This window comes from Chroicocephalus ridibundus, chromosome 4, assembly GCF_963924245.1.
Source record: "Chroicocephalus ridibundus chromosome 4, bChrRid1.1, whole genome shotgun sequence".
Taxonomy (NCBI): Eukaryota; Metazoa; Chordata; class Aves; order Charadriiformes; family Laridae; genus Chroicocephalus; species Chroicocephalus ridibundus.
Genome location: NC_086287.1, coordinates 13362421 through 13382254, shown reverse-complemented (window position 1 = coordinate 13382254; position 19834 = coordinate 13362421). Strand labels below are relative to the sequence as shown.

At 50.1% G+C, this 19834-nt stretch overlaps 1 protein-coding gene across 2 annotated transcripts; it reads right to left on the bottom strand.

Annotated features, from left to right (window-relative positions):
• Positions 1–2514: 2514 nt before the first annotated feature.
• Positions 2515–18718, bottom strand: NRIP3 (nuclear receptor interacting protein 3). Of its 2 annotated transcripts, none has more exons than XM_063332824.1 (7): positions 18245–18718; positions 11119–11298; positions 10317–10399; positions 6702–6841; positions 6254–6306; positions 6057–6154; positions 2515–4673 (listed from the first exon to the last, which is right to left on the bottom strand). In XM_063332824.1, exons 1-7 carry the CDS (start codon positions 18416–18418, stop codon positions 4658–4660), a joined length of 744 nt encoding a protein of 247 aa, XP_063188894.1. In that variant the 5' UTR covers positions 18419–18718; the 3' UTR covers positions 2515–4657. The 2 variants fall into 2 exon arrangements, with proteins under 2 accessions (XP_063188894.1, XP_063188895.1); XM_063332825.1 differs by having other exon boundaries at positions 2515–4670.
• Positions 18719–19834: the final 1116 nt, after the last annotated feature.

The following is a 19834-nucleotide window of genomic DNA, read 5'->3' as shown; positions in this document are numbered from 1 at the left end:
GAAAAAAGAGAAAACTCAACTTACGTAAAGGAGCAGACTTTCAACTGATGGAAATTCAGTACCTCACCTCCATCTATTAAGCGAGCAGGTGATAAAGTAATCAGGCCTCAACTGATGTTTGCCCCATAAAATAAACCAAACAATGTACAGCCCTAAAACGTATGTTTATATCAAAATAAACCATCTAGTTATTTGCTTCTGAGACATACAAATCCAATTTGTTTTCACAACATGTTGAGCATCACATTATCATCAGCAAAACAGTAATAGAAAAGCCCATAAAAAAGACCTCCCTGGAGAACTATTAGATAACAGATTAGCCTGTAGATAGCTGTGGAGAGATGCCCCAGCGGGTCTCATCTAATCAGCTGCTCTGCTGGCAGAGGCAATGAAAAAACCTTGGTGGATCTCAGCAGGATACAAAATGTGTGTGAATAATGCTGCTGTAGGGCTACTCCTGGCAACATCCCCTGACTTTCCCTTCAGATCAGCAGCAAGTGCTGCCGCAGAACAGCCAGCCCAGAAGGAGTTCAACCAGACAGTCAGCTCTGTAGCTGCTTGGACCAATGTGGAGAGGAAGGTGGTGGGATCATTGGGAGAGCCCAACACCACAGCCGTGGGGTGCTCCTCCTCTGCTACTGCCTGCTTGTGTGGCCTTGGGCTTATTGCTTACAATAAATATAGACCTGAATTGGGAGTCTGACAGCCATTCTCCACCAGCTGGCCATATCTCTAAAGTTTTCAGTGAGCATTGATGTCTTAATTACATGGGCCATCTTAATTGCAGGAGCCCAACCATCAAGACCCTATTTGTTCCACCAGCTTTTGAAGCATCATGGTGGACCCGCTAAGGCTCCTGTTAATGTCTTCCTCTTTGCATCCTTCCTTTCTGCTTTAGGCATGACCAAAATGAAGACAAGACATTGGAGGGGGCGAAGGTGTTTTGTCCCCACCCCATGCTTTGCTGACTACAGGAGCACAAGTGATAGTGCTGGGGAGCCTGTTGGCCAAGGAGCAGCTGGGTCACTTTCCCTTAGGCTGCTTGCGGGGGTCGTGCTTGTCCTCACCTGTGAGATGTTTGTTTGCAGTGCAACAGCATTCACCAGCTGGGACATAAATCGTTCAACACCACCTTCTGCCACCGCATGGGCTTCTCGTAACATCCACTTGCAGCTGCCTTTTTATCTCCCAAGTCCTTCTCATCCCAGATCATGTCAGGCGTTGCCCTCTTCTCTGCTTCTGGCCCCCACCCCGAGGCAGCAGGTCCCTCAGTCACAGAGCAGTGCCCGGGCTTCCTGCAAACCTGTCTTGGGGAGAGGTTGCCAAAGGCACGTAGGCACATGCCTGTGCTGGAGGTGAGCAGGAGCAAGCACCCAGGGCTTGCTGAGCTGGTCTGCAACACTCAACCACTTTACCCTTCACCTCTGCGGCCATGCCAGTGCTTGTGTAGATACAGGGATCTGCTGTTACTTCCCGTAGTCTATGATCCCTCTGGATTGAGGCGAGCACCTGTCTCCTGTAGCAGCAGTCCTGTCTTATAGAGCATCTTGCTCACGGGAGCCACCTCTGAAAGGCCACCGGCACCACGGCTAATCCCCCTCTGTGCTGAAGGGATGAAATTTTGCCCCTTGATTTTTCATTTGTGTGTGCTGGGACTCTGCTCTCTAGTGTTAGGAATAGTCTGAGTGAGTCTAGAAGCCTGTAGCAGCTCCAGGAAACAGGAGAAGTTATTTTTGCCTGTATGTTTATCCTCTTCGTTTTTTCTCCACTTTATTGCTGGAGCCTGGTTTCTTTCCGCATTTGGAGAAAGGCAGCCCAGCGCTGAGGAGAGCCATTTGTACCGGGCTTGGAGTGTTGCTGCTCCACCAAAGGTTTGTATTGCAGGTCTTTGATCTGGTAAAAGGATAATTTCTCATGAGTAAGAGAGAGACCAGCTACTATGGAAGCAACCTAAAGCCTACCTTGGCAAAGACAGCAAGCCCCTAAAACCAAATTCAAAGCTTTGGGAAAGACTCTGATCTCAGGTTTCTGCTCTTTCTTTGCAGTCACATAAATATCGTACGCATGATTTAGCTGTCTCTTACTCTGATTGCTTTCTTTCCTAGCTTCATAAAGTTTACAAAGTCCCCTTCATGTTCCCCTGCCCTGGCTGGCACTGCCCCAAGCGAGCCAGCCAAGCGCAGCAGATGCAACCTCAGCTTTCCAAAGGGTAAAACTCAAAGTGGCACGAGCTGGATCCCACCCCTCCTTTGGAAGGGAGATGCACAGCAACAAAAGGCTGGGATTTCAAATGCTCACCTTTTACCACAAGTGCAGCTTGCCGTTTAGCCTGCCCGGTTATCCCATCTCCGCTGCCCCTCTCCATACGGCCCGATATTCCCGACACAATCACAAAAGCACTGTGGAGCCCCATCAGGGTCAAGACTGAAGTGAACTCCCGTTCTCAGTAGAGGAGTGCACTGAAAACAAATAACTGGCATATCCAGGGCACAGGCAAATAAACAGCATGAACAATTAAACTTTATTTAGGTTTAATTTTACATTTAGCACAGTAATAAGCACAGAAAGAAGTACCAAAATACCAAACTCATAGCATATAAAATAATCAAATATATTTCATATTTAGTGAAATATTTCTACAACACATTGGTGGGACTTCCCTGGGCAGCCCAGCCCTGTAAGTATATATATATATATATATATATAGCTGTGTTATATAAAATACTGTATGTAGAGAAAGCACTGAAACCTATCACCAAAATAGAAAATAGCTCAAAATACGGAGAGCTCAGATTTTCTAGTCATACCCAATATTGAAAAGAGGTTCAAACCTACTGCAGGAGATAAAGCTCCATCTTAGATGCCACGGCAGGCATGAGGTGGGGTTACTGGACACAGACTGGCTAAAGCTGGCAGGAGCCTGGCTCAAGCTGGCAGGAGCCTGGCTCGTGGGACAGGCTCCGAACCTGAGCCGATGGCCACGAAGTGGTAAGAGCTACTGGTCCTTGCCCAGGACTGTGGAGTCATTACCTAAGTGGAAATGCCAGCCACGATGTCGGTGCTTGTGGCTGACGCCGCACACCACAGGGTGCCGGGGCGAGTGATGCATTCATGTCTGCGGGGAGGCTTAAGCACATGAGCAGATGCTTGGATCCCCGCAGGAGACCCCACAGCGCAGTGGAGCCGTGCTCCAGCCTGCGGCCAAAGGGTTTTTCCTAAGCAAGAGCTGCTGGAGCAGCACTCCCGCTCCTGCGGCACACAGGAGTCTGTGGATCCGGCTGCAGCAGGGCCGGCCATCGGCAGACACACAACATCACAAGGATATTATTCTGAATTTGAAAGGTGCCTCTTCAGCAGATGACAGTAATTAATTCCCATTAGCTTTTAAAAATCTAGAAAGCTGCTTTTGTAGGAGGCCAGGCTCCCCCAGGCAATACCACACGTTTGTTCTGGTTTGAAGCGAGCAGCACGTGAAGCAGCAATTCTGCTGCTACAGGACAGTAACACCGAATGAAGTGCTTGGCCTGGCAAAAACTCCCCCCTGCCCTGAGGGGGATCAAGGTTAGTATTGTACTTGAGATCCCAGGCAATTTGTAAATAGGTATAAAAAATATGGCATTTCTGGCAGCAAGACTGAAGTCCAACTGGAGTCGATAACCTGCACCAGCACGAAGCCTGGGTGCTGCTGGTGCTTCAGGCTGGGAGCTGGGCGGGCAGGCGGAGGCACCAGTCCCAGCAGGAGGGGATAACTGAGGGTGCGCTGGGGCCATTTGATTCCTGATATACCAATGAGGCTCTGGACCTGCTGCTTTCCAGGCCAACACACTTTTGGGCTTGCTTGTTGCTTTTTGGCTCAACACGATGATTCATTTTCCTGACTACTCCCGCTAGGAAGGCAGCCGAATCCTGCCCGGAGGATCCCTCCTTGGGGGTTTCGAGCCCCAGCGAGGCAGCACCACGACAGGCTGCCCCTGTGCCGGCGTCATCCCCACAGTGAGCTGGGGGCTGCGGGAGATCTTCCCGGGCGCCCTCCCAAACCCTGTTTCTGTGCTTCTGCCACGCCACCGCAGAGAAGCCTATAACCCATTAATAATTCTATAATTGCTCTTTCTCATCAAGCCAGCAGTTGCATCCCTAATTACATGGCAACAATACTATGCTAACAGGATGAGCTATAATTCCTAGGTGGTATTAGCGTTGTTATTTTACTCTGAGTAACTTCCTGGTAATGGCCATTTGAATGTGGCAATATCAATTAAGTCAATATAAATGCTTAGCCCCTGGAAAAATCATTAATACAAATTTCATTCTGATAGCCTCTAATCACAGCTAAATACAATTACTCATACAAGGCCACTATAAAAAGTATTTTTCTCATCAGAAGAAATTCATAAGGTTTTCCCAACTGTTTGTAATAAAGAGGACACTATATAGAAAAGTCCAGAAAATAAGCACACATTTGTTTCTCAAAACCCATAGATAAACATGACAATATCTCTAAATTACTGGCTACTGAACAAGATTTCATTTAGCTCTACTCAAACTGTAGCCTAGTATAAATGTTTTCAAAGCAGCACGCCGCTGTTTCATCTGGAACAGCTGCACAGGATTTCTTTGATGTCAAGCTCTTGTGCGGGGATGGCGTTTCAATTTCTCTTTATGCCTCCGTACTGCTGAAACAGGAAGGAGAAGACATTCAATAAAATAGGTGGTTTTCATGGAGGAAAAAAACAAAAAAAAACAAACAAACAAAAAAACCCAACAAGCAGGAATATTTGGCCTTGAATGTAGTACCAAAAAATAATTCATCACTGCAGTGGCGACAGACCTACACTATGCCTCTCGCATCCCTGTTTCAAAGGGGAGAGGGAAGACACCCTGTGGATTTGGGCTGCAGCAGGGTCTCCCAGCAGCGCTGTACCAGGCGTTCCCCAGGCTCCGCGCTGGCAGCACCCATGGCCAGTGGCTATCCCGAGTGCCCACGCGGTGGGCGGGTGCTTTGGGGACGTGCGCCCTTGTCTTGCCTCCCAGCACTACTGCGTCCATCCCTCATGTACTCCCCAAGGAGCATAAATACAGCGAGCTGAGGAAAGTCTGTTCCTTCCCGGCTCCCACCCAGGCCCCTTGACCTCAGTGGTGCCAAGCACAGCAGGCTCGAGATGCTCGAGGGCTGCAGGACGTCCAAAAAGACTGTGGCTGTTCACGACAGGTAGCTAAAGAAGCTGCTGCTGTACATCATTCGCCAAAGATGCTTTCCTTTTGCAGTGAGCAAACGTTTTTTTAGATGGCTGTGTCTGCAGCACTCATCACTGAGCAACCACAAGCGCAGCCTATGAAGCCGGAGAGGCACATAAGTGCAAATCCCACTCCCAAGTGCCTGCTGGTTTCATAAGTGAGAGGCAGGAGCCAGTGAGGAGGAGCCCCACGCAGCTCCTGGAAGGAGGGGGATTGCCCTGCCTGATGCCTGCACAAGCTACGCACGTGTGGGAGGTACCAGAGTGGACAGCACAGATTTCTCTTCCTACAGGGAGATAAGGCTGAAAAAGTCCAGGACATCAGGAGCAACTGGCAGGAGGGCAGACAGGGCAACACGGGGAGCAGTGCCAACACCGCTATCTCCAGGCAGGATCTCCCTCTCCTGCACTTTGCAAAACATTCATGTGAGTTTATTTGCCTTGCTTCATAAACATTTTCCAGACAAAGGCTTTTTTGGGAACAGTCTCAAAGCAGCGCTAAAGGAGTCTCCCTAGTGACCTTCATAAAGTACATTTCCTAAGGCATTTCCCACTGCATGTCTTTTCAGACACCCTCTTTGCTGCACAGTGCTTATTGAGGGACAAAAAAAAAAAAAAAGGCAGCAAAAGCTGAAAAAGGCTGCTGAAAAAGCCAGGGACTCTGTTTCAAAACTCAGTGAGCGGATGAAAACAATTTCTGCCAGTGTCAGTGAGCTCTTGCTCGCCTGCAGCGAGGGTTTGGGGGCTGCTGTGTGGACGTGCTGGGGACACTGCCGCCCAGCTCAGCGCTGCACACGCAGCTCACCTCCCCAGCCAACTTACTGCTCTCCCGCCGCAGCGCTGCCACTGCCCACAAACGGGATTTCTTCCCTGTCCGTCTTCCCCAGAACGAGATGGTGCTTCTCCATGTTTATGACACACTGTAGAGAATAAATGCCTTGAGGTAAGAGGGAAAACTGTAATTCACAATGGTCCCAGCTCCCCCAGCGTGGGTAAAAGCCCTGCTGGAAAACCCCTACCTTCAGAGATTTCAGTGTCTGCAGCCCAAAGGAGAAGGGTTTCTCACTGTCTTCTGAAAAATAGGAACATTCAGATTTATATGTTCAGAATGCTCTCCCATGCATTTTGTCAGTGACTCCATCCTTCCTCCACAGCTGCTCTCTAAACAAACCCCCGTTTAATAAAGGGTCTGAGTTACTCTCAGGGGGGAACATGATCAAACAAGGGCAGGCGGATGCACCCACGGAGAGACGCGGTGGTTACTCCATTGGCACGGCAGAGCTCATCCCTGCTGAACGCACCCTCCCTCCCTCCATCTGAAGGGCCAAACAGGGACTTTTGCTGCAGAAAAGCAGTATTTCTATTTTAATTTTAACATGTCTCTGAAGCTTCATTTTTCCCCCTGGGGTAAGAGGGAGTAGAGCCCCATCTGGACCTGGAGGACCAGAGGAGCATCCCCACACTCACCCACGACGACGGCAGCGCACTCCACGGGAACCGCTCCCACCGTGAGGGTGAGACACTCGATCTGGCCGATGGCCTTCACCTTGGATGGCAGTGAAACCATCTCGTCTTCACCAGGGAATGCTTTGAGATGCTCCTTTAACCTGTGCATTGAAAACACTTCTAACATGAAACAGCCACAGTTTGGCTGCTCCAGCAAGGAGCAAACAGTGTTTGGAGGGTACTTAGACCATAAGTGCTCTTAGCTTGCTCGTATTACCATGCTGTTATTGGAAAGCTGCTTTTTTGGCAGGTTTTCTGTGTTGCTCTGCATACAGCCAGCAGCCTACCCCCATGTCAGACCACAGCACGACCTACAACGCAGCCTTGGGGCCGCGTCAGCCCTTGCCCCAAGCAGAGCTCCTTACTGGATTCTGCTTTTTACCTGAGGAATCTTTTTTCCCTACGTTTACTCAAGATTTGGGGAAGCTGCTGATCTAAAATTGCTTCTAATGCGGCAGTGTGGGTGTAAGGAAGGGATACTCCACTCCAGCTCCCACCAGTGGAGCCGCCGACACCGTGTCCCCATGCCTCACAGCCGGGGCAGCGCGCCTGATCCACGCTTGTTAGCGGGTGCTGCTCCTGCTGCGTTTATTCAGAGAAAATGGGGACAGATCAATCACATTCAGCCTGAGAAAAGGGAAAAAGAGTATCAGGGATATCTGAGGTACAGTCGTTTCTTCTGTCTACGCCCCATGAACTAGTCTGACAACACTGATTAATTATTTAGCTTCGGTTTCTCTTTTGAACTGAATTAGAACCTAATGGAAAGGCAGTTTGGGGTGACGATCTCTCCCTCAGATAAAAGCTGCGTCACTTTTCGGCTATTTGAGGCACCTTTCTGCTAAGCTGCATTGCAGCAGTGCACATGGGTGTGCATGCATCTTTCCATCCGTCCTCGGGGGGACCAGCCCCGCTCAGAGGCAGAGCCCTGGGACCGAGGCAGGGATTGCCCACACCATTAAACACAGGTACAAGGAACAGGAGAGGCAGCAGAGAGAAGCAGCCGGATCCCCTCTGTTGGATCCCCCCTGAGTTTCCCTTAGGGACTGGCCTTAACATAGCTGGCAGGAACATATCAAGAAATAGTTTATGAGCTCCTTGGCCCTGAGCTGGCTTTACTCTGGCTGGAGAGAGGTTGGAATGTGGGTTTTTTGGGTGCAGCTAGCTCCAATGGCTTCTCTGTCCACTCAGAAGAAGACATGCAGTCTTTGGCTGTGGTCTCTGTTTCCCCCCATTTGTCCCCACTGCAGGGCACAGGCCGCAGCGCTGGAGCCAGGACCTGAAGAGAGACGAGATGCAGCTGGAGATGGCTCCTCGCTCCGGCACCTGCTGACCCAGGCAGTTTTCCCAGGGCTGCAGAGAGGCTGCGGGGAGGGACTGGGTACAGAGAAAAGCCACCTTCGAGGAAGCACTTCATCCCAGCTGAGAGTGAGCCAAGGACAGACAAATAACACGTGGGCAATGCGTGGCTGAAAGCCGGCCAGAAAACTGCAGTGAGGTAAGGAGAGCCACTGATGTATGATGCAGTAGCACATCTTGGAGTTGGGTTTGAAAGCATAAAGTCCTCAGCAGTCTGCAGTGACCAGAGCTGCTCATGTAGCAGCTGCAGCTACACCTCTGAGGGGCATTTCATAGAATCATGGAATGGTTTGAGTTGGAAGGGACCTTAAAGATCATCCAGCTCCAACCCCCCTGCCATGGGCAGGGACACCTCCCACCAGACCAGGCTGCTCAAAGCCCCATCCAGCCTGGCCTTGAACACTTCCAGGGATGGGGCATCAACAGCTTCCCTGGGCAACCTGTGCCAGTGTCTCACCACCCTCATGGTAAAGAATTTCTTCCTGATGTCTAATCTATATTTCTTACGCTGTGGCAACCTACAAGCTACCCCCACTGCTTTCCTCAGAGGCAAAGGAAAGAGCTCGAATGGCACCATGACAAGGTGCAAAAAGATTCTTAAAAAAGAAGGGAGGCGATGAGCCTGTGCCTCGGGCACACACACGCTGCTTTTATTCTCTGACCCCCTGGAGAGCTCAGGAGCAGAGCCTGTCCCCAGAGCCGCTGAGCCTCAGCTGCGGGCACAGCAGCACCCATCAAAGCATGCTGCGGGACACTCCTGCTCCGTCAGAACAAGAGTGAAATCGCCTAGCACGCCTCTTCCCTGCTGCTTTCCAGGGCCGGATTTAAACAAGACTCGTGTTTTATCGTTGCCACACTCCCTGGACTCCTTTGAAGTAAAACATCCTGGAGCGGTGCCTGTTGTAGCAGGGACCTACCATGGTGACGGCAGAGTGAGCCAGGCATCAAAGCCCTGGTTTTAACCCGCTTTGGTAATCTGGCTTTAGCTTCTGTCCCCACAAACACAAACAGCAAAGGAGCAGCGGGAAGGATCCGAGGGGTCCCACTGAGCGGGAACCAAAGCGACAAGTAACTCCGGGGAGGGACACGGGCCTTTTCACTGCAGCAGATGGCTACAAAAGTGGTCTCACTCAACTCAGGAGGGGGTCCCCACAACCTGAGAGCAGAAACTGGCTCTAACCTATTTCTTAAGCGCTCTTTGAAGGGTGGGACTGCTGAAGCAGACTGGCGCTGCAAAAAACTACACAGGACATACACGAGGAACACAGAGAGCAGGCGAAGTGTCACAGAGCACTGCTGCACAGCTCTGGCGTGTCGAGCAGACAACACAGCATCTTACAGATGATGGACAGATGAGACCCCTCCAAATGCACTGCTGTCACCTGTAAACCGGGCTGAGCAGCCGCACAGTTTGTGACAAGTTTGTAATAAATGCAGCCACCTTCCAGCCACTAAACACTGCTGTGCAAAGTGATTACTGTCTGGACAGAAAACCGTCACCATTCATTCAGGGCCGTGCAGTAGTGCTCAGGGAGTAACGGCAGTTGGTTTTTGCGTAATCGATGCAAGTTGGCAATAAAAAGCAATGAATCCATGGGAATAAAGTGCCAAAATCTCCTTGATACCCTGCGAGATGATGCCTGATCCTGCTCCTCGGAGATCAGCAGGAGTTTTGCTGCAAATGGCTGGCAGTCAGCTCTCTAAGACTACGTAAATACATCTCCTTTCCCTTCAGCTGGGAGATATTTGTTATTGGGAGTATCGTCAGACACCAAATTTCGAGCACAGTCGCTTTACACCCGGTGCTGGGGCCAGCAGTGCTGCAGCGGGAGCGGGGACCTGTGAGGCTGGGCTGATCAAGCCCCACACCTGCCCCAGGGACAGCGAGGACCAGGGGGAAGATTCAGCTGTTTCATGGGGTGCTGAATGACAAACAGGCAGGCACTGGAAAAAACACAAGTGCATCCAACCCTCTGAAGGGATTTACTCAGAGGTTGGTACAAGTAGCTTTCTATTTCAGCTCCCTGCAAGGACATTTAAGAATAAGGCAGGAGTTGGTTGTAAGAGGAGGCTCAGGGGATTGCCCGGGCACAGCCCAAAGCACTCTCTTCCAGAATGGACATCACTGGGGCGAGCGAAGCCCCAGCCCCGGGAGCACTGCCAGTGCTGCCAGGTGCCACGAGTTCCCGCAAAACAAAACCCCAGCTGGATATTTACCCGAGCCTGTCCAGGCAGGCAGACGACATGAGGTTGTGCTGCGAGCCAGTGTCCACCACGGCCTTCAGCTCCTTCCCCGCGCACTGCAAGAGCAAGCAGAGACGGGAGATGATGCGTGGGATGCGGGATGAGCACAGGGTGTCCAGGATCTCCACTCCTCAATGAAACGCCAACGTCTGCTGGCCCCAGCCCATCCCCGCTCCGCCGCATGCTCAGTGCCCACAAGGTATCGCCTTGTCCACCCCAGGCACCCAAGCGTTGGCTCTTGAGCTGCTTTTTAAGTGAGGTGGTGCTACAAAACAACATGGTGTTGGGTCCTCAGCCCTTCCCAACAGCATTTGCCCCTGCAGAGAGCAGAAGGGGCAGCACCAGGCAGAGGGAGATATTGTGGAGAGCGGGAAATACAAAAGAGCGTGGGGGTAAGGATGAGAAATGTGAAATTACTCTTGGAGAAAAAAAAGAGGGATGGCACTCAAAGAAAACAAATAGGCTGCGAGCACAGGGATTTGCCATGGATAATTACTCCTCAGTGTTTCAGCATGGTGCCCCAGCTTCACTACTCCCCTCTGCCCTGATGCCCCAGAGTAGACATCCATCAGACCAGCTTTCTCTGTGATAACCAGGTGGGCATCCATGCCACAGCAGCCCTGAGCTGCAGAGGGAGAGCATCCCCACAGCTGTGGCAGCCCCAGTGGAGTGCAACCCTAATTGGGAAACATGGAGAACAAGAGCACAGCTTGACCCTGTCAGAAATAAAATCTGGGGGGAAAAAAAACCCAGAAGGCTGGGCAAGGAGTATTACCTGGCAGCTCACCACTATGAGCTCCTCATCCTCCGTTTTCCCTGAGCTGCCCAGTTTTGTTTGATTCAGCTTGTTGGTCTGTGCTGAGATATCACTCTTCAGGGTCCAGCTGCCTCGGCTGCTTCGTATTTTTGACAAATTTGTCTCCATCAGGCGCTTCTGCAGGATATTATGTGGTTGCTTCAAGAAAAAACATGCAAAGAAGAGCAGGGTGAAGTCAGAGGAAAGCCCCAAAGTGACCTGCGTCACCAGCCTGCTTGTCGTCTGCACAGGCCAGCGCTGCTCTTGCGGGAGGGATGCCCTAAGGTCTCACTCTCCCTGATTCCCAGACTACATGTACTCTTCCTAGCCTGCATCTGTTTGCACTGCTGCCAGCTCAGGCTTACCTGGCTTTGACTAAAGGGAACTACTTTGTGTTGAAAAGGGAATAATCCTTTCAAAATATTAACCAGAATTTGGAGGGATGCCTTTCTTTTTCCAAACTCAAGTTCAAGATTTGATTTCATGTAGGGATCAAAAGAAGTCAGGCTTTTCCAAGCTGGTGCTTCAGCCGTAATTGCCTTCATCTGTTGATCAGCTTATCAGGAATTCTGCAGTGATGTGAAAAGTTAAGAGGTAAACAATTACCTTTCCAATTACATGCACCACCTAAGTATGAAAAAGGTGTATGGACTTCCTGAATGAACACAGATGCTTTCCCTGAGCACTGGCGTTGCTGGCATAGGAAATACCTGTGCCCAGCCCCTACCCATGGTGAAGCTTTTTACATGAATTGACCCAGAATTTAAGAAGCTGATTTGGGTGTCTGTGCGTCAACTCTTACAGGTGCATCAGCTCTTACAGGTGTGAGTGAACAAAGCACAACCACAAGAGCAGCGCTACAGATGATGTCTATTGTCAGACCTGGTCTGGCCTTTAGATCAGAATTTGGCCTAAAGTTGCCCTGCACCTCTCTTCCCTCCACATTTGTATTTAGCTACTAAGGGTGAGTAAATGGCACCAATCCTGGTTGCCATGCCACGGGAGGGAAAGGAGAGGAGGGGAAGAGGTAAGATCGCCTGAGGTAGGTAGGTATTCTCCCAGGAACCCCCAACGCTTTGTACAGCAGTTTCTCGCTTCCTCTGTCATTCCCATTTGCACTGTGAGAAGCATGTTGCCTCTCAAAATCTCCTCCAACTGCTTTCCCAAAAGGCTTTTTATGTTTAATGTTCGTCACGGGTGGATGCACATACTCTGCTGGAGGTGAAATGACTCTGCTTGATTATCTGCTCATTTCTCTGCCCAGCTAATCTCCCCCTCCCTCCCATTACTGCCTTTTCCTTCTGATTTTAATTTGTCCACAGTGAGACCTTCTTACCAGCTTATTCCTGAACTTTTGCATTCGTATTTGATATGCCTGTGTGCCCGCAGAGACACCTAAACCAGCAAACCTCCTCATCCCAAGGGAATGTCAATGGGATCAGTATAAGTTTGAAAACCTCGGGCCGTGGTTCCCTGAGTTGGCCAGCACGCACCCTCGTGCATGGTGCTTTGTGTTTAAAATAATCCGTGTGGCATGTTAAATAACAGCACTTACAAAAGGTTAATGCAACTTGGCATCATCCTAAAATAACTGCAGCCACGCTAGCGCTTCAGATCCTGCTGTAGGCTTAACACGGGCGGTTAAACTGGACCTGACTGATGACACTGGGTAGATGCAGCCAACCCCAGTGGTCACCGTGACACGTAAGCTTTTTTCACCACTTTTCACTGTTCTTACTTCTGCGTACAACCTGTGGCTTGAAAGGAAATAAAATTTCAGGTACATTTTCAGTTGTGGGTGTTACGTCTGACCAGGACGCTAGAGAGCATGTCCTGTGTAAAGATGATAACGTGGCCACGCTCCCAGCGACGGGGAGAAATCGGGTCTGACGTTGCGCTGTCTCCTTCACGCACAAAAAGTGACGAAGCTCCAGCACTGCTCTGGTGACCAACACCTTCCCAGTGAGACTGAACAGCAGAAACTAGTATTACTTCACTAGATTAAAGGCAGGCAGACTGGCTCTGGCTCCACTAGTAACGGAGCCTGTGCTGAGGGATGAGCAAATCAATTTGGAAGCGAGAGCTCCCTTACATGAGGCAGAAGCTGTAGGCGCACAGACAGCACTCTCATCACGTCCAAGGCTCCTCATCTGAGCAAAATTGCAAGCCAGGGCTTGCTGACAGTGGATGGCACGTCCTTCTTACTCTTTAACCACACATCTGGAGGACTAATTCTTCACGTCATCAAAAAAAAACCCAAATGAGGGCATAGGTGACTGGAGAAGCAGATGGGTGAAGTTCCCAGCTGGCCAGAAGACAGCCTGTCACACAGTGGTCACTTCCTCGTGCCCAGCCCTGCTGGGCTAGGACTGAGAGAAGTTTCTGAATGGCATCGTGTAGGACAGTCTGGTGCTCTTCTGATCTGCCTGGCCTCAATCACATACCCAAATATCTTCGAAAGAACAGGCTGGAGAAGAACAAGTCACCAGCACATTCATCATTGCAATTTTAACCGTCACCTAGCCTTGATTTAAACCTAAATTTTTTTTTACCGCAAGTTCTCCTATGGATTGTTAACCAGTATCATAGCTGGGTTTTCTCAGGCCCTGGTTTTATGAATCCAATATGGCATCCAGCATCAAAAGGAAAAAACCCAGCACTCAGTAAACACAAGTTACCAACACAAACGGGACTGTCTTTTGTTGACACTTGCTCTTCTGAAAGCCACAGCGAATCTTGCCTTCGGGGGGACAAATGTTGCTTACGTTGTTCTCCAGTACAGAAATAATCTAGCAAGAGGGGGCTGAAAAGGTTCCCTGCAGCACCATCCTGTCTCAGGCTATTAATTAATTTTCTCTAACTTTTATTTCCCTTGACTCTCGTGTGCAACAGAGTGAGGGATGTTAGTCACGAAGATGACTCAAGTGATGGATACACACTTGGTAAACAGATAATGTTCCAGGGGACATTTGCAAATGCACATTTTGCTGGAAAACTGCAAGCAGACCATGTCTGGGAGAGAGGGAGAGGACGAAACCCCGCCCTGTGACAGCGGTGGGGAAGGCAGCCGTGTTCTCCCTCCAGCACGTGTCAGCAGCACAGCCAGGACCGGTGTTTGAAGCAACCCAGGTTATCTGGTGCCGTCTTTCGATGGATCGCACAAAACCGTTGAAAATTTTATAAAAGCATGAAATGTTACATACCACTGTGCGAAAATTGGTATTTCCTAGTATTGTTCAGCACAATACAAATACAAAACAGGAAATATTTTTTTTCGGAAGATATCTCCCTTTCCACACCTGAGACCTTGCAAAAACCTACAATCCCTTGAAAAAGCCACAGTAGAAACCTAAAAGAACTGAATGGAGACATCAGCTATTGCTGAACCTATTTACCATTGTCTGTCAAAACCATAAATAACTCCACCCAGTTTTGCTCCTCTCTAATTTATAAATCAGAACGTCACTGCAGCTTGCAGTATGCATCTCTCTGGCAGGTTTCCCACTATTTTGGCTTCTAGATCTGTGGATAACAAGACCCGTCAACAACAGTTTCACTCAGGTGGAGATGAAAGCCAGGGAAGATGCTAGCTTCTCCCCTCCTCGAGCCTGTCTCAGGAGGTCTGCCCTCTCTTCTGTGCCTAGACAACAGAAAAAAAAAAAAAGGAGTTTTAACACACCAATGGAGCTTGTCCCAGGAAATAACAAATTTCTCTCGCCTTCCCGTCCTTCATCCAAATTCACCTCTTCTACCAGCTGCCTGTGCTCGCCTGCCCCTCTCGCAGGGGGATGAGGTGGGACAAGAGATGTCCCCCGCTCTCCCGAGCTCCCCAGGTACCCTGGCAGCGGCCAGGTCTCTGACCAAGACAGTGCATGTAACATCCAAGTTTTTTGCATTCTAAGCAAGACACAACAAACTCTGGGGAGTGCAAGGCAGGAGAATACTGAATGCACTGCAATTGACTGCAATATTGCAACAGGAGCAGGGGATGGGGCCATAGGGGCACCCGGAGCTGAGCTGAGGACCCAGGTGCCCAGGGGAGGTTTGAGGGCATTTTGGGAGGGAGAAATGCTTTTTTTTGGTTGTTGTTTGTTACTATTTACAACTTTGTTTCCTAGCTTACAAAATGATACGGGTCTGTCTCAGTCAAAGCCACCTCCAAACCAGTCCGGCAGCTCTGGAGAGAAGTGTGGGAGCAGGAGGAGGAGCGGCCGAGGGGCAGCACGCCCTGCCCAAGTCAGGCAGGGGGTCATGGCTACAGTGTCGGGAAGCCCAAATCCCAACCAATGACCTTCTCATGCCAGTTTTCTGGGCTTCAGGGAGGAGGCTAATAGTGAGGCATCCAAACAAAACCATTTCTGCTCTGTATATCCAGCCCTACGTTTGCCAAATCCAATGTATGCTATGCTACAGCTTGGTCTTATGCTAGGCAAACAAAGTGGAATATGCAAAGGGAGTGAGGAGCTGGAAGTGTTCGGTCCAACCCAGAATAATACACTGAAAAATATTGGAAGCTTAACATAGATAATTACAACAAATATTTATCAAACCTGCCTACACCGGGCATCCCCAGGAGAGATGCTTCAGGAGCCGAGTAACAGCACACAAGGTGGGGGACACCAGGACACCCTCCCTGGCAACCTGCTGCCACCTCGCTGTGCGCAGCACCCCCTGCACTGTGGCCGAAAGGAAGGGGATTTGTCCCCAGAATCTGAGGGATCACTGCCAGCTGTTTCCCTGACAGACACAGTCTGTCCTCACTACCTGTCCCTGTCTCCGGGGAGCTGTTACCTCCTCTCTCCTCTGGCCGAGGCCGCTGGAAAACCCCCACGGGAAATCCTGCATTAATAACGCCAGTCACGTCAAAAGCTCTTCCACCCACGTCACCACAGCTGTCATGCAGCTTTAGACACAAAAACCAGCTGCTTTGTTTGGAGGTGTGCAGTTGTTCACAAGAAAGGCGTGCAAATGCCCTGGGCAAAGACCCCTGATGCCCTGGGCCTCCTGACCCCGCAGCTCAGCCCCTCTGGCCCCGGACCTCTCGGTCTGGGGCCCTGCCAAGGTGGGGTCTTACATCTTGGAGACTCTTAGTGCTTCTCCAGTCTCAGAGATGTATGGTCTCCTGCTCCTCCTGGGGGCAACTCTTGTGACATCCAGGCAGCCACGGCACTGGAGAGACGCAGCGGGTCCTCTTGAAGCGATGCTCACTGCTGTCTCGGCCATGTGCGGTGTGAGGGCAGCAGTGCCAGCAGCATCACTTCACTGCAACATGTGCCACTGCAACAACTCTGAAATTCATGGCATCTTCTCTGGGGCTGCGGGAACAAGCCTGAGCACGTGCCAGTGCTGTTGCTTTGGGGACTCCTCATACATCCCATGGGGCAGGAGGCTATGGTCAAGGCAAGCCCTGGTCACCTGTGCCCACTGTCCCATCACACCCCACTGTGATGTGGGGACAAGAGGTTCTGCAGTGAGGTGGCCCATACCAGCTTCGTTCTCACCCCATCCCTTGGCCAGAGACCCAACACAGCCAGGGTAGCCGGGGTAGGCAGCGCACCTCTGCTGTGCCACACCTCCTTTTTGTCTTTGGAGGGGATCAGCAGCTGTGGACCTCCCCAGGGCTTTGGCACGTCCCTGGAGAGACCTCCCGCCCCCCTGCAGACCCTCCTCGCAGAGGCTTTGGGTGCAGCAGTGGTGATGCTGCAGCCACCACTCAGCCTGTGCAGGCACAGGAGTGGGGAGGAAACCTCAGGTGACATTTCTGTGACCAGGGCCATGGTGAGGAGCACCATGCTCTGCCCCTGGCACCAGGGGTAAACCTGGTCCTCGCTGCTGCGGGGACAAGGACTTCAGTGCTCAGTGCCCTTGGCTCCTGCTACCTGTTGCTTCTCTTGTCTGGGCAGAGCAGAAAAGCCCTGTCATCAGGGTCTCCGCTCCGCACACTGAGTGTCACCGAGCCATGACACATTACTTCAACACTGTAGATAATAGTGATAACACCACCATCATGCTCTGAAAGGCACTTTGTAGCTCCCTGATGGAGAGCTGCCGTTCAATGGTGACCAGGAAAGCTCCTTCTGAGCCTTTCCTTTGGCAGGAGCTTCACTCCCTACAACTGCAAAACATTTGGGATATCAAAAAAAAATCACCTCCATGCGCACTGCAGAGAACAGCCAACTCATTACACTTATCTCAACCAGGCAGAGCCAAGCCTAACCCAGCTGAGCAAGAAGGCTATAACGGAACAAAATTACTCCACTAAAAATAAAAAGATTCGCTTTTTTCAGTGAACGTGTATCAAGCATTGATAAAAGCAGATATTGTGTGTTACAAGGTGCAAGAATTTTGAAACAATTGGGGAAAAAAAAAAAAAGTAAAGTATCTTTCCTTGGTAGGATATGTTTTCTAGATTGTACTCCTTACATCACAACTTTTGATATTACATTTAAGTATCACTTTCCATTAGAGAAGCTCAAACATTTGTGCAAATTAGTATTTAGAAATGCTCTCCAGCCCCTGGACGTGATGAAGAATATTGTATGTCAGCTACATGATCACATGGATCATTGCATATGTAAATATTTCAAACCTACAATTATGTATTTTAATCTAAAAAACCCCAACATATATGCATAAGCCTTTTTTAAAGTGTAATCTTGGCAGTTTTATATTTTCAAGTACTAGTGACGGCACTTTACTGGATGTTTTATAATTATATGTTGTGCACATATATGCATCACGGACAAACATATGTGTGTGTACGTATGTAATATATGAAGCCATTTTGGTTGATTCAGAGAGGATTATTGTACTGAAAACAGTACCCTTTTTTCTGACATTCATGCAAATGCAAAACAGAAAAAAAAAAGCTTTTTAGAGCTGAGTGCCAGACATCGGAAAGAACCTACGAGCAAAAAGCAATCCTGGTGATAACTAGCACCGTATTTCCACTCCCTTCTGCATACAAAAGCCTCATTTTTATACCAATTTCTACAAACAACTAACTTCTCCTCCTAACAGAAAAATGGCACGAAGAAAAAAAAAATAAAAAATAGACACTACCGGTTTTTGAAGTCTCCTTCCAATAAACACAATAAAGCCTTACAGTATCTTTTGAAGTCCCCAGCTTCTTCAGTCCATCAAGAGGGAGGAGATCTGCAGAATCCTTGTGAATAAACTGAACCGCCTGCTTCATCCTCCTCTGCTGGCGGAGAGATGCCGCTTCCCTTATCTCCACTTCTTTTCTACTTGGCTCCGTCAGGATACCCGAATAAAACATCTTTCCACCCGCGTGTACGGCTCGCTTCTCGAAGATGCGCCTCTCGGAGAGATGGAGCCGGGGAGATGCTCTATCGCCTGCGCTTTATAACCGGAGCCTGGTGACGTTTGGAGACCGGCAGGTACTCCAGCCGGCGTCGCCGAGTCAAGGAGGGGTTGGGCACATCGCAATACGTTGCACAAACAACGGCGGGTGAGCTCAGGCTCGGTCTAAGGGAATAAACCGCCGCCGTTCCTCCTCGCTGCCTCTCCTGAAAGCGAGATCAGCCGCAGGCGTCCGACAGCTCTCAAAGCCCCCCCAGCAGCCTCACAGGCAGAAAAGAGAGCGACGGAGCACTGGGACGGGGGGGGCTTTGAGAGCTGCAAACAGCCCCGGGAGCCAGCACACCTCCCAGCTAACCTCTTCAGGCACAGCTTTTTTTTGGCCTGGATAGGAAATCTGAGGTGTCACGGTGGGTGACAGCTGCCCAGCACCCCTGCGGTCCCGAGTGCTGCTGCCCCACAGGGCTGGGGTGATGCAGCCCCACACGGACTCTGTAACCAGACATGCTGGGGTTTGCTACCTTATGCCCAGGGTTAGGGCAGGCTCTGGGTGCCACCTGCCTCACCAAAGCATCGCAAGCACCCATCTGCATCGTCACCGGCCACTCAAGCCCCCAGGAAGGGTAAGGACTGTCACAAAAATCGCCCCAACCAGATCAGTGCACCCCAAATGAGGTTTTACACAGGGTTCCTATTCCCATCAAACGTTCAAGTACAGCACGATTTGACTAATCGCCAGCATCCACGCTACTGATTACTAGTCAGAGTAAAACTTTGCAAAGCAACTATATTTTTGCAGCATTCTTGCTGCTTGTCTATTAACGCAGGTGTCCCTGGAGTCAGTCTTACTACAGTTACTTATCTCTGACGATGCTGGGAGGGTTTCAAAGACACATTAAAGGGTCTGGGATGCTGGCGTTACCTTGGTAGTCCAGGGGCATCCTTTATGCTTCATGGGCGGCCCTACACTTCCAAGAAGCAGAGTCCTTATTTCTGGGGCCAGGCTGTCCTTTAGTTTGTTTTACTTAGGCATGGACAATATCAAAGTCTCCAGTAAAATTCTACTACTTCATTACATCGCAGTGTATAACACGAACTAATACACATTAACAAAGTTAGTACACTTTTGTACTATAAAGACTGATTGATGTAATAGGTAGAAAAGGGGATTTTGCTAACAGGACTCACAGCGTATATAGAATCATAGAATCACAGGGTTGGAAGGGACCTGTGGGGATCATCGAGTCCAACCCCCCTGCCAGAGCAGGGTCACCCAGAGCAGGTTGCACAGGAACGCGTCCAGGCGGGTTTTGAATGTCTCCAGAGTTGGAGACTCCACCACCTCTCTGGGCAGCCTGTTCCAGTGCTCTGCCAC